Below are 14,627 nucleotides of genomic sequence, written 5' to 3'. Positions count from 1 at the left end.
CGCTGAATCCAATTTTTAAGGGTCTACCCCCCAAAGCTAAGTGGGAGACAGCCATTCAATCAGGCTATATCAGCGCAATCCAATTTTTAAGGGTCTACCCACCGAAGCTAAGTGGGAGACAGCCATTCATTCAGTCAGGCCATGTATGGTCAAACCTGTTTTTAATGCTGTACCCCCGAAGCTAAGTTGGAGACCCAGAAATTCAGTCAGGCTGTATCAGCTCAATCCAATTTTTTGTTCAATCCAGTATTGTTTGCTCTCCATGATGTGAACTATGCCTTTGTCTCTTGAAAAGCAACCCAACATGAAGTCAGTCATGTGTGCCAGTGTGTTACTTGGCATGACTTTGCTGTCCCCAACTGTAAGGGTCACTCTCTATTTCCTCCATTTTACACTCCCCTTCACACCATCTGTGCTGAAGCAATGGGATGCGCTGAAGTGCGCCCTCAAGCCTCGTGTGGGACAGTGACATGAAATGCCACTTCATCCCCCTCGTCTTCCTCCGCCAGCCAACGGTGTGAAGATGAGAGGAGTGTGCTCTGAATGTTTTCAGCCTAGCAGAGGCTAGTTCTCACATACGAAACTGGCCCCACTTTGACCAGTATATCAGGCACAATGGTGTAGGTTTCAAAGAACCTTTGCACCAACAAGTTGAAAACATGGGCCATGTGTGGACCGTGTTTGAATCTGGCAAGCTCCAGATCTACTACAAGGTTCCGGCCATTATCAAATACGCAAACATGCCTGGGCCCAGGTGCAGCAGGGAAAAACATATTGCCATATCATCCAGGATGGCATCCCTCACCTCGGAGGCACTGTGCTGTCTGTCCCCCAAGCTGATGAGCTTCAGCACGACCTGCTGACCTCTCCCCACGTCAGTGTTACACCGTTTCCAGCTCGTAGTTGGGGTCGATTTAACGGCGGAGGAGGGTGGTGTTTCAGCACTCCTGCCAGGAATATTGGGTGGGGAGACAAGGAAGGCCGCCACAGTTTGCGACCCGGTCCCAGCCTCAACTACATTCAGCCAGTGTGCCGTAATTGAGATGCAGCGTCCCTGGCCGCATGCACTTGTCTACGCGTTGGTGGTCAAGTGGAACTTTGTGCAACTTAGTGCAGAACTTAGGGCCCGCCTGATGTTACGGGACATGTGCTGGTGCAAGGCTCAACTCACCCTAAGGGCCAAAAACACTGCTGGTGAATTTTGTTCAGTTCCAAAGGACTCTGTGTTTAGATTTGGCTCAGTCGCAGCTCCAGGACATGCCTTTGAAGGCAAGATTTCCTTTAGTGGCTCCATCTCAGCAGGATGATGATGGTGAAGTTTGGTTAAATCTGGTGTCGGAATGGAAAGTGGTTTCTGATCTACATGTAAAGTACTGGAGCATGTTGTTTGGACTATTAACACCTGATCAGAACCCTGTATAGGTAATGTAGAGTCCCATATTAGAGGACCATTACCGCTAGTAGTGGTTGCAGCCAATTCTCCACCCTTGCGGTCCTCTAAATAAAAGTTACCCCCAGGGCTTGATGCCAAAATGTTATCAATTTCCCAATTAAAATCAAGGTCAATGTCTGGGTCCTCAGTCCAATCCACTGCATCAATCTAACACAATGAGAGTGATGGTTCTGGAACCACTGTTTTAGGGGCAAAGAATTTTAAAGGGGCTAACACTCTGCTGGTGCAAGGCTTTCCATTTGGGGAAGAAAGAAGGTTTCCAGGTATTTTCCCACTTTGATAGAGGGTTTTTTGAGTGTGGAAAGTGTGTAGTTGTTAGGCTGTGATGGTGGAGTAAAACAGGGACTCGGGCTTGTTAGATGCCCCCAGACATGCTTCTCCTGCTGTCCCAGTTGCATTCCAGGGTGTTGGTTTTTTTCCTGGGGTGTCATAGTGGACTTGGTGACCCACCTGAGTCGAATGGTGGGATCCCCTGAAACAAAGCATTTTTCCCCATAGACTATAATGGGGTTCGATATTCGATCGAATAGTCGAATATTGAGCGGCTATTCGGAACGAATAACGAACATAGAATATTTTACTGTTCGCTCATCTCTATAAATGACCCATGGTAGGTGGGGGCCTCTTACAGATTTTGTATTGGGACACAGCAGTTCCCGGCCTGCCTTTGACTCTAGGCTGAGACATATCAGGAGCAAGAAGATAAATGACTGGACAGGTAATGAAGTGAAATGACATCCCATGTATAGGAGCCGAACTAACAAGGAAAGGTCAGAGTTCAAAAAGTGACACCTATAGCCTTGTGAGATAGGACGCTGGATGGGAACTATTCATCATTGATGGGATGTGTCCAATATCTCAACTTAGAATTTGCTGACGAACTCCAAATCTGTATCTCTCGACAGACAAAGCATCTGGTAAAAACCTCAACAGCCGAATGATCCTAAGATATAGGAAAAAAAAAAGTCCATCTCAGCAGTTTGAAGGAATGCCTTCATGGTAGATAATCTCATGTGCCATTTCCATGTAGTAGAGCCTTCCTTGTCCTTGTATCTCCTGAGTCATCAGAGCCGGACCTAATGGAGTGGAACAAGCAGAGGTGAATGGTAATTACTTATTGAGTTTCGAGGGTCCAGATGAAAGTAGGGCGTAGATAAGGAAGAACAGACAGCAAAAGGCAAGATTGTGAGCTGACGGATGATCACCATTAACTCTTTGTGACTCTACACGTCTGGAAAGTAAAGACGGCATATTAGGAGCGGTAACAAAGGAGGATCAACAACTGTATGTGAATGGTAAACTAGTTAACCCTTTATGATTGATTTCGCCGAATAGGATTATCAATCAATCTTGTGCAGACTATTCATAGACAAGTGGCTGCACATCGAGTGAAAGCTTTCTCAGGTTTCCATCACTTCATTCATTCACAGCTACAGCCAATTGTGTAATTCATGCTCAGCACCAACCTGTTCCCATATGTAGGATAATACTGCGTCCATATGAGTCACTCTAAGTCAATATATTATATTACAAATTATTTATTAATCCTGTTTCACATCATACTACAGAGCTGCACTCACTATTCTGCTGCTGCAGTCACTGTGTACATACATTACATTACTTATCCTGTATTATACCCCAGAGCTGCGCTCACTATTCTGCTGGTACAGTCACTGTGTACATACATTACATTACTTATCCTGTATTATACTCCAGAGCTGCACTCACTATTCTGCTGGTACAGTCACTGTGTACATACATTACATTACTTATCCTGTATTATACTCCAGAGCTGCGCTCACTATTCTGCTGGTACAGTCACTGTGTACATACATTACATTACTTATCCTGTATTATACCCCAGAGCTGCGCTCACTATTCTGCTGCTGCAGTGACTGTGTACATACATTACATTACTTATCCTGTATTATACTCCAGAGCTGCACTCACTATTCTGCTGGTACAGTCACTGTGTACATACATTACATTACTTATCCTGTATTATACTCCAGAGCTGCGCTCACTATTCTGCTGGTACAGTCACTGTGTACATACATTACATTACATTACTTATCCTGTATTATACTCCAGAGCTGCGCTCACTATTCTGCTGGTGCAGTCACTGTGTACATACATTACATTACTTATCCTGTATTATACTCCAGAGCAGTGCTCACTATTCTGCTGGTGCAGTCACTGTGTACATACATTACATTACTTATCCTGTATTATACTCCAGAGCTGCACTCACTATTCTGCTGATGCAGTCACTGTGTACATACATTACATTACTTATCCTGTATTATACTCCAGAGCTGCGCTCACTATTCTGCTGGTACAGTCACTGTGTATATACATTACATTACTTATCCTGTACTTATCCTGAGTTACATCCTGTATTATACTCCAGAGCTGCGCTCACTATTCTGCTGGTACAGTCACTGTGTACATACATTACATTACTTATCCTGTACTTATCCTGAGTTACATCCTGTATTATACTCCAGAGCTGCACTCACTATTCTGCTGGTATAGTCACTGTGTACATACATTACATTACTTATCCTGTACTTATCCTGAGTTACATCCTGTATTATACTCCAGAGCTGTGCTCACTATTCTGCTGGTGCAGTCACTGTGTACATATATTACATTACTTATCCTGTACTGATCCTGAGTTACATCCTGTATTATACTCCAGAGCTGTGCTCACTATTCTGCTGGTGCAGTCACTGTGTACATACATTACATTACTTATCCTGTAGTGATCCTGAGTTACATCCTGTATTATACCCCGGAGCTGTGCTCACTATTCTGCTGGTACAGTCACTGTGTACATACAGTACATTACTTATCCTGTACTGATCCTGAGTTACATTCTGTATTATACTCCACATCTGCACTCACTATACTGCTGGTACAGTCACTGTGTACATACATTACATTACTTATCCTGTATTATACTCCACATCTGCGCTCACTATTCTGCTGGTGCAGTCACTGTGTACATACATTACATTACTTATCCTGTATTATACTCCACATCTGCGCTCACTATTCTGCTGGTGCAGTCACTGTGTACATTATTACATTACTTATCCTGTATTATACTCCAGAGCTGCGCTCACTATTCTGCTGGTGCAGTCACTGTGTACATACATTACATTACTTATCCTGTATTATACTCCAGAGCGGCGCTCACTATTCTGCTGGTGCAGTCATTGTGTACATACATTACATTACTGATCCTGTACTGATCTTGAGTTACATCCTGTATTATACTCCAGAGCTGCACTCACCATTCTGTTGGTGCCAAGAAATGACACCAAGTTTTGGCACATTTTTCTGGCGTAAATAATGCTTACTTAATAGTAGGTGTAAAGTTTGACGAGATGGTCTAATAATGAGACAGATTTATCAACCAGCAATAGTCACTGTCATAAATCTGGGGTCAGGGGATAATCGTACACATTAGGGAGAGTGTTTGCCTACATAGGCAGTACGGAGACTTACAAGTCATTCCTGCTCCACTAGGGATTCTGGGTAAAAAATATGCGAATCTATTCTCCAGGATGTAATTAGGAGAACAGTGCACTCTGTATGCCGCCCTCTAGAGGGCAGCATCCTTAACATCATGCATGACTCAGTTAATTAGGAGAACAGTAGATTTGAATATTTTTTACCCAGAATCCCTAGTGGAGCAGGAATGACTTGTAAGTCTCCGTACTGCCTATGTAGGCACACACTCTCCCTGATGTACGATTATACCCTGACCCTGGTCTATAGTCTCTCACTCTGCCAAATCAATATCCCTGCGCTATGCTGAGGAGGCCCAATAGACCGAAACAACGCTGTCCATAGCTGGGAATCTGTTCCTTTTGGAATAGAAATACTAATTTGGCAATTAAATCCGCATCATGATAGTAGACTTTTTAACTGAGTCATGCATGATGTTAAGGATGCATGAGGATGCAGAGGTACTGTTCTCCTAATTACATCCTGGAGAATAGATTTACTGTGATAAATCTGGTGCAGTATATGGCTGTATTCTCTAAAATTTAGACAGTGTTGGTGAATCTGCCCCACTGTGTACTGATGTTACATTGCTGATATTGTCCATTTTCACGAATCCCTCATACACTCAGATATACAAACAAACCGTGAAACGGGCACCAATTTTATGTTTCAAGGCCACTTTGCACAACTTTCATATGAATCTAGGATCGCCGTTTTCTGAAAGAACAGAAATGAGGATGAATTTTTGGAACATTTTTGTATTTGTTTTTTTAATTGTTTTGTTTTGTCTACAAATCTAAATGATACAATTACAACCAAGAACTGGTAACCATTAAGAAATCGGTAGCCATTGTTTACCCCCTAGTCATCCTCTACACATCCACATTTAGATGTTTCTCTAGAACGTTCTACCTTCAGTTACAAGAGTTTTTTTTTTTTCTTTTGGTTTCGTTAGAAAACTTTCCAACTGTGCTCTCCCCCCTCTTTGACTGTTCAAGGGCGGCTAAGCAAGGACGCTGTCTTGTCTCGCTGACTCTCATCTAGACAGTTTTACAGATTTAAGAACAAAGAATCAATTAAAATCAGTTTAATGGGCTGTGAAAATGGTTGTGTGGTTGTTTTTTTTTTTTTTGAGCAGAGGGTGCCACACATTCTAATGAAGTAGGAACGTAGGTGGCTACATTCGAGTCTTCCTGTAAACACAAACAATAGGCGGCTGATTCATTCGGCGGGGACTTGACTTGATAACACTCAACAGTGTGATTACAGGGGAACTCGGCTCCGGGAAGAAAATGGTTATTACCATTCTATAGAGAAGGAATGTTGAGAAATCGCGATTAGCCACCACTCGTTCCCGAATTGGAGACCTCTCTGATCGGGCACGCCAGTCCTGATGTTTCCAATGGCACCTACTGATGGCAGAGCCAGTTTACGGAGCAGAATGCGAACAGGACTAATAGGACGTAAAATGTTTCATGAATGATTATTGTTGAGAACATAATAAGTGTTTAGACCGTAGGTATGTTTCGGGACTATTCTTAAAGGGCCACGAAACCCTAAAAAGAATGAGAAGAATGAAGTGAATACGTAACATATCTGTGTGTCACTTCACGAGATTTCAGCCAGATCTTTAAAGGGGTATTCCCACGTCACATACTCACCAGTCTTCACTGCTGTAAAATCTTCTTTCTTCCTGGTTTCTAGCATCATTTGGTGGGCGGGGTTTCACATGCAGCCTGCCATTTAGCTCCACCCCCAAATTCGCATGTAGCTCCGCCCACCCATATTGGACTATGAAGTACAGGCAGGAGCAACTCCATTCTGTGTTACATACAGAGACTGCCTGTCTCTGCCATAATGAACACAATTGTATTAGCTAGCCTGATAACTGGGAGAACAGAAGACGAGTTCAGAAATGAAAGCAGCTCCTCTCCCCTATCTGAGTGCAGGACCTAGGTCATGTGGTGTAGACACAGGAATAGCTAGAAACACAGGCTCGCTCCCTGCATTTAGCCCCTCCTCCCTCCCCCCTGAGAGCAGGCTGATACATCACTTGACTTTTGAGCAGATAAGTCAAGGGCTGTATCAACAATGAATTGAATAAAGTAAGATAGTGGACAAACAAAGCAGTTTTGCTGAAGCAAAGTATTTAGGAAAAGTCTTACATCCACATTAACAAGCAGTATAGATAGGATCCTTGTGATGGGACAACCCCTTTAAAACAGAGTGCTATTGAAATCTGGTAAGGAGTCGCTCTCGTTCAAGGCACCTCTTTATTAGCTTGGAGATTTGGCTATGTAGCTTTCACTTACCTATCTTGGTGTCTTCAAGAAGACCTTTCACCACCTCCACCAACTCTTTGCGTTGTTCAATAGGCGCAGCTCCACTGATTCCGGTAGAGTTGGAATTGGTTCTCTGGCCACCACAATTTCCAAGATAATTTCAGCAACCTATATGCTAGTTAGAGTCTCCGCTGTCAACTGGGTTGTCGTAGCCTATCCGCTCTATCTCAGGACTGCCCATCTGACAGTAAAGAACCAAGTGTCCAACTGTTCTGGAATCAGTAGAGTGGCACCTACGGAAGGTTGCAAAGAGTTCGAGTTGGTGGAGGAGACCTAGTACTATAAATCTGAATGTTCAGAGTATATTGGTTGCCAAATAGTGTGGTGGTGTGTATACGTGATTACTGCTATCTTCACCGCTATGGGACTTCTAAAGCGATGACCTCCAGTAGCCCTTTTCGAAGTCAATAGAGCAATGTTCACATATTCCATTCAACTTAAGAGTTTCAACTGGATGACCTGTTTTCGAGAGAGAAGAACAACTTGACATAGAAGATGAATGTAGAGAATTAACAGCAATGTCTTGAACTCATAGTCTTCAGCCAGCTGCCTGGTCTGTCAACGAGAGTCTACTCCTCCTTTACATGGAGTTTTTCGGCTGTTACCATGACCATCTCCACTTCACTCATTGCAGTGCGCCTTCCAGGAACCAAAGTACTAACACACGCCCAGACCTTTTTGCTTCTCCAGGTTCTGGTCTTTGGTTTCCATCCAGTCTGTTCTGCCCTTGGACCATTTGTATGCCAACTAATTCTTGCTCGCCAAAGTGCTGGCTGAATATAGACTTCCAGTACTCCACCTCTTTTGGATTCCCATACTTGGTAGGCTCGATCAGTAGGACCACTGCCACCTAGCAGGTCTCAGGGGCACGTTTAATTCTACAGTATGTTCTCGTGATCTGTGGGGTCCCTTTTATGGGTATTTTTTTTACTGTAGTTCCCATTGTGTGACTTATTACCAGTAGTCACAGAAACAGACTTATATATCTTATGGGTTTTTATCATTATCAGGTTTTATTAGGTTTTCCATTGTGTCGGTAATAAAAATTTCGCTGCCTGAAATTTTGTCATTCGTTGTTTAGAAATGAGAAAAAATTTGTTGGTAACTTACCAGCCCAATGATAGATGGGATACTTTATCAGCGGAGTAGCTAAAGGGGGTGCAGAGGTTGCAATCCCTACCAGGCCCAGAAGCCTCTGGGGGCCCAAAGACCTCTCTACAACATAAAACAGTGCCATTTTTTATAAATGATAAGTTATAGATGAGAGTACATGATAAGTTGGAGCCCGATGTTTCATGTTACCTCCCTGGGTGTGTGAAGGTTCTAATCATATAATGTGTGAAAAAAATTGTTATCCTTAAAAGCTGAATGCTGGATATAGTTGCTTATGCTTGAAATTGTTATAATTTTATATGATAAGATGGCGCCTGTGTCCAAGATGGGTGCAAGAAAAACAAATGCTTGGCTTGTTTCCAGAAGACATCTCTCCAAGGCTACCACACAGGACCGGGAGCAGCTGGCTATATATAGAACTTACCTTTTTCTGTTTGAGATGTACCATAAGAATCAGGAATGAATATGAAACTTACGTTGTTGTTCTATCACTTCCTTTCTCTGCTACTATTTAACCCCACATTGTTTTGATAAAAGTGCATCAGTATTTCCTTCTTGGTTGAGAGAGGAACTAATACCAACATAGTGTGTCTGGTGTAATTTCCTTACTGCTGGCACTCAGCCTAATTAATTAGGACAACGACAGTTACCCAGGGTTATAGGTCAATTAGTCATAAAAGCGGCTTTGACCTTATTAGGTGTGGCCCCAAGTGATATTACATTTACTGTATCACCAATCCTACGTGTTAGTGATTAATATTATTAGTAGAAAAACTTTATTAACTGGTAGAGAAAATTCCATAGACCCTGTAGTTGACATGGCTCTGCACAACATATCCCAGTCTATACTGCAAAGCCAACAATCGTATGGAAGAAAGTACTAGCCTCTTATCTACTTTGGTGACTAGTACAATGTCAAAACTGCAATATTTCACAATCTGTTTTACAAGGATACTCACACGAAAAACTTTTATCTGCTGATCCATTCCATTACAAAAAAACACCGACATACCACCCAGACGTCTGCACATAGTACACAGTGTACACATAGCCTAATGCCTAAAAACGTGCAGTACTATTAGTCAGACTAATAAAACCGCCTGTTATTTTTTTCATTGGTAATGACTCCGCAAAGTAAATTCCAGACTCCATTAAGAGCTGCGTCCACTTATTGTGTATCCAGTAAACGATCCTGGAATCTCGCACCTCGGTGAGACGGCGCGCTACCGGTATTATTATGAGCAATATTACTGCTCCAGAACGGGGAGGCGGGGAAAGGTCACCGCAATCTCTTCTAATTGAATTCTCCTCTAAATCCCGGAGATCCTGGGGTGTTTTATTGATGAAAGCAAAATATCTGCTTTAAATTATACATTAACATTTCTGTGGTAACGTTACTCCTGCGGAGCTGTAATCCTGTAGTCAGGGACGCTTTAATGGGCCCTTAATCCTTTATGCAAAATAAGACTGAAAGCTTGTGCTACACCAATGAAGAACGTGAAAGGTTTTTAGGAAAGTTTACTCGTGCAGCGCCAACGTAGGTTGTAGTTCTATCAGTACTTGTACCCAGTGGAACTTCCCTTATCTCCCACTCAAGGGACTGTATCATAGGAAGCCCATTGACCTGTCATTGTCTTTGGAGTATCAAACATGACTGAAAAACCCATGGGAATTCCAACAAGTATGAGGTGAACATCAAAACTCTATGAGGATGGTGGGCCAGGTTAGATTAGAACTCTGGTCCCCAAACAATGCCAACTATTTGGCCACCATGAAGCCCAAGAATAGTTCCATTGAATTTTGTGCTCATTCACTCATAGGTAGGGTTGAGCCGATTTTGAGATTTCGGGAACGTTTTTAAAATCCGATTTCCCATCATTTTCCATTCGATCCCGATCCCAATGCAAGTCAATGGAATTTTTTTTAATAATCGAAGATCAGATATTTAAAACGATCCTATTCACTACACAGCATGGAGTCTAAAAATTGAACGCTTTAATTGTTAGACTCCACGCTGTGTAGTGAGTAAAAAAAATCCTCTGGCTACTTAGTCCCCCTGGTGTCCACTTACCTGCACAGATCGCTGGTCCAGTCCCCGCTGTTCTTGCTCCTCTTCTCTCCTCGCTTCCCCCACCTCCCAGGTTAGTGTTACAGACCTAGGCTAATGGCCAGGCATTGTGGGAAAGGCTAACAGTATCCGCCCACACTCTCCTAAGTCACGAGCCCCGCCTTCTTCCTAGGTCTGTAACACTAACCTGGGAGGTGGGAGCAGCGAGGCGAGAAGAGGAGCGAGAACAGCGGGGAGCGGACCAGCGATCTGTGCAGGTAAGTGTTAGCTACTAGAGATGTTATCTAGTTTTCCATTAGAATAAATGGACGCAGCTGGCGTGTAGTGGGTTAAGCAGCCGAACGCCGGCACAGGCTGTGTGCCAGCTGCATCCATTCATTCTAATGGGAGACTAGCTAACATCTCTAGTAGCTAACACTTACCTGCACAGATCGCTGGCCATTAGCAAAGCATTGTGGGAAATAACCTCTGACCTTGATCCCGCCTAAAAAGATCGGGATTGGAATTCCGATCCCGATCGCTCAACCCTACTCATGGGGCAACCTGTCAATGTTTTTGAAGTCTTAAACACAGTTGAAGAACCCATAGGAATCCCACAGGTATGAGAAGACCACAAGAACTTCATGTAGATAATGATGGTCCTTGTTAGATTAGAACTCAAGATCCCCAGTGCTACAATAAAGAGCACCAACTAGCTAGCTACCATGATTCTCAAATAATAGTTTCATCAGTCTAATGCCATAGGAAGCGTTTTGACTTGTCAGCTTTTGGAGTATTGAATATGCCTGAATAAACCAGGGAATCTTAGGTTATGTCTAGTGATATGAGTTAATTCATTTCTCATAGTCCATCCTTTACCACGTGTTTTTTTAAAAATGTTTGCCTAATGAATGGTGGCACTAACCTATCTATCTGCAGGACTGGGGTGATATGCTGGGTCTGGTTACACTAACCTATCTATCTGCAGGACTGGGGTGATATGCTGGGTCTGGTTACACTAACCTATCTATCTGCAGGGCTGGGGTGATATGCTGGGTCTGGTGACACTAACCTATCTATCTGCAGGACTGGGGTGATATGCTGGGTCTGGTTACACTAACCTATCTATCTGCAGGGCTGGGGTGATATGCTGGGTCTGGTGACACTAACCTATCTATCTGCAGGGCTGGGGTGATATGCTGGTTCTGGTGACACTAACCTATCTATCTGCAGGGCTGGGGTGATATGCTGGGTCTGGTTACACTAACCTATCTATCTGCAGGGCTGGGGTGATATGCTGGGTCTGGTGACACTAACCTATCTATCTGCAGGGCTGGGGTGATATGCTGGTTCTGGTGACACTAACCTATCTATCTGCAGGACTGGGGTGATATGCTGGGTCTGGTGACACTAACCTATCTATCTGCAGGGCTGGGGTGATATGCTGGTTCTGGTGACACTAACCTATCTATCTGCATGACTGGGGTGATATGCTGGTTCTGGTGACACTAACAGGACTGAGACTGGGGTGATATGCAGGTTCTGGTGACAGTAACCTATCTATCTGCAGGACTGGGGTGATATGTTAGATCTGGTGACACTAACCTATCTATCTGCAGGACTGGGGTGATATACTGGTTCTGGTGACACTAACCTATCTATCTGCAGGGCTGGGGTGATATGCTGGTTCTGGTGACACTAACAGGACTGAGACTGGGGTGATATGCAGGTTCTGGTGACAGTAACCTATCTATCTGCAGGACTGGGGTGATATGTTAGATCTGGTGACACTAACCTATCTATCTGCAGGACTGGGGTGATATACTGGTTCTGGTGACACTAACCTATCTATCTGCAGGGCTGGGGTGATATACCGGCTCTGGTGATAGTAACCTATCTATCTGCAGGGCTGGGGTGATATGCAGGTTCTGGTGACAGTAACCTATCTATCTGCAGGACTGGGGTGATATGTTAGATCTGGTGACACTAACCTATCTATCTGCAGGACTGGGGTGATATGCTGGTTCTGGTGACAGTAACCTATCTATCTGCAGGGCTGGGGTGATATACCGGCTCTGGTGATAGTAACCTATCTATCTGCAGGGCTGGGGTGATATGCTGGTTCTGGTGACACTAACCTATCTATCTGCAGGGCTGGGGTGATATGCTGGGTCTTTTGACTGTAACCTATCTATCTGCAGGGCTGGGGGGATATTCTGCGGATCTTATGACACACTGCCTTTAACGCTCACCTAGTAAGTCATTTGTGCTCGGATCTTCCGACAGTCTGATATTTATGAGTTAGACCGTACCATGTATTGATAGAACAGTTGTGCAGCACTAAATCTTTGTTGCGTTTTATAGATTTTGCACATCTGGGTGGGGCACATGTCATACACACTAGCCTATTCTTTGTAGCCACATATATCCTAGGAGCCTGGTTTTATTGTCATTTTTTTGTTTTTCGTAGATCTGTAGTGTTAAATTGTATTATTCACATTGTGTCGGACGTTGTGTCAGGAAACTCCGCTGCAGATTTCATCGCGTTTGACATAATAAATGGTGCTGCACGCAGCGCTTTTGTTTTCCAGCAAAGCAACGTACACCATTATAAGTTAATGAGGTCTGTCAAGCGACGGATCCGGCACTAAGTCATGGTTTGCTGTTTTTTTTAACGGATGTGAACAGAGCCTTACATTCATCTGTTTTGATGTATGTACCAGAAATAGTAGATATGTTACTTTTTTATGTCTATTCTCCCTTTGTTGTTTGTTATAGACCTTCTTAACCCCTTTTAGGTCAGTTTATATTACTATTTGTTTTCGAGAGGTGAAACGATCAAAAAACATCAGTTCTGGCCTCTGAATTTTAAGGTTTCTGACGTTTATCATGTAGAAATACTTATTAATTTTATTTTAGTTGTTGTTTCCATATGTGTGTGATTTTCTTTTTTGTTAACGAGGGGAAAATAAGTCTATTTCTGCTTCTTTTCATGTAACACAACTTAGGTGCTGCTGTCAGCATTGACTGCAGCATCTAAGGGATTACATGACAAGTAGGCTTTCGGATATGTAAAGGGGGGGTGAACTCATGGACAAAAGTTACGGGGTTATCTGAAGTCACAGGGACAAGTGAATAATAAAATAATTCTCTCCTTTCCCTGCACTGTCAGCTGCTCGTGTTCTCCTACTCACTGGTTAAAGTAAAGCTGCGAGTATATAAGACTTCACTTTAACCAAGACATATGATTTATTATTATCATTATTATTATTATTAATAAAATTGTTTTTCTTCTTGAAATTAGGGTTCTAAATAATAAATCATTGCCACATCCTAGAACTTTAAGTCATCTGACATCTTGTGTTATATTTTTCAGTGAAACACCATGTTAATGGCAATTCAATGACCGAACCATTTCCGGAAGGGACACAGATGGCCATATTTGGTAAGTAGCTAAGGATCTGTATTTTCTGGTTATGTATGAAATAAAGGAACCAATTACTTATTATATAGTATAAACTGTCATGAAAATGCTGTAAAAGGTATGTAGTATCTGCAGGGTTGGGGTGATATGCTGGTCCTGGTGACACTAACCTATCTATCTGCAGGACTGGGGTGATATGCTGGTTCTGGTGACACTAACTTATCTATCTGCAGGGCTGGGGTGATATACTGGTTCTGGTGACACTAACCTATCTATCTGCAGGGCTGGGGTGATATGCTGGTCCTGGTGACACTAACCTATCTATCTGCAGGGCTGGGGTGATATGCTCGGTCTGGTGACAGTAACCTATCTATCTGCAGGGCTGGTGTGATATGCTGGTTCTGGTGACACTAACCTATCTATCTGCAGAGCTGGAGTGATATGCTGTTTCTGGTGACACTAACCTATCTATCTGCAGGGTTGGGGTGATATGCTGGTTCTGGTGACAGTAACCTATCTATCTGCAGGGCTGGGGTGATATGCTGGTTCTGGTGACAGTAACCTATCTATCTGCAGGGCTGGGGTGATATGCTGGGTCTGGTGATAGTAACCTATCTATCTGCAGGGCTGGGGTGATATGCTGGTTCTGGTGACACTAACCTATCTATCTGCAGGGCTGGGGTGATATGCTGGTTCTGGTGACAGTAACCTATCTATCTGCAGGACTGGGGT

General features: G+C 43.3%; 1 protein-coding gene across 4 annotated transcripts in view; it reads left to right on the top strand.

The window, feature by feature from the left end:
• The window catches only part of MSRA (methionine sulfoxide reductase A), a 230,607-nt gene that overhangs the window by 103,702 nt on the left and 112,278 nt on the right, over positions 1-14,627 (top strand). For all 4 annotated transcript variants that reach the window (XR_012715351.1, XM_075269319.1, XM_075269317.1 and 1 more), the window contains one exon: positions 13,848-13,916. Coding sequence is in view for 3 of the 4 variants with exons in the window: in XM_075269319.1 (XP_075125420.1) it covers positions 13,848-13,916 (69 nt within the window). In the remaining variant the exon portion in view is untranslated. The remainder of the gene's footprint in view (positions 1-13,847; positions 13,917-14,627) is intronic.

Source organism: Leptodactylus fuscus, chromosome 3 (genome assembly GCF_031893055.1).
Source record: "Leptodactylus fuscus isolate aLepFus1 chromosome 3, aLepFus1.hap2, whole genome shotgun sequence".
NCBI lineage: Eukaryota > Metazoa > Chordata > Amphibia > Anura > Leptodactylidae > Leptodactylus > Leptodactylus fuscus.
Note: the sequence above shows the minus strand (reverse complement) of the source record. Positions and strands in the feature narration are given on the sequence as shown.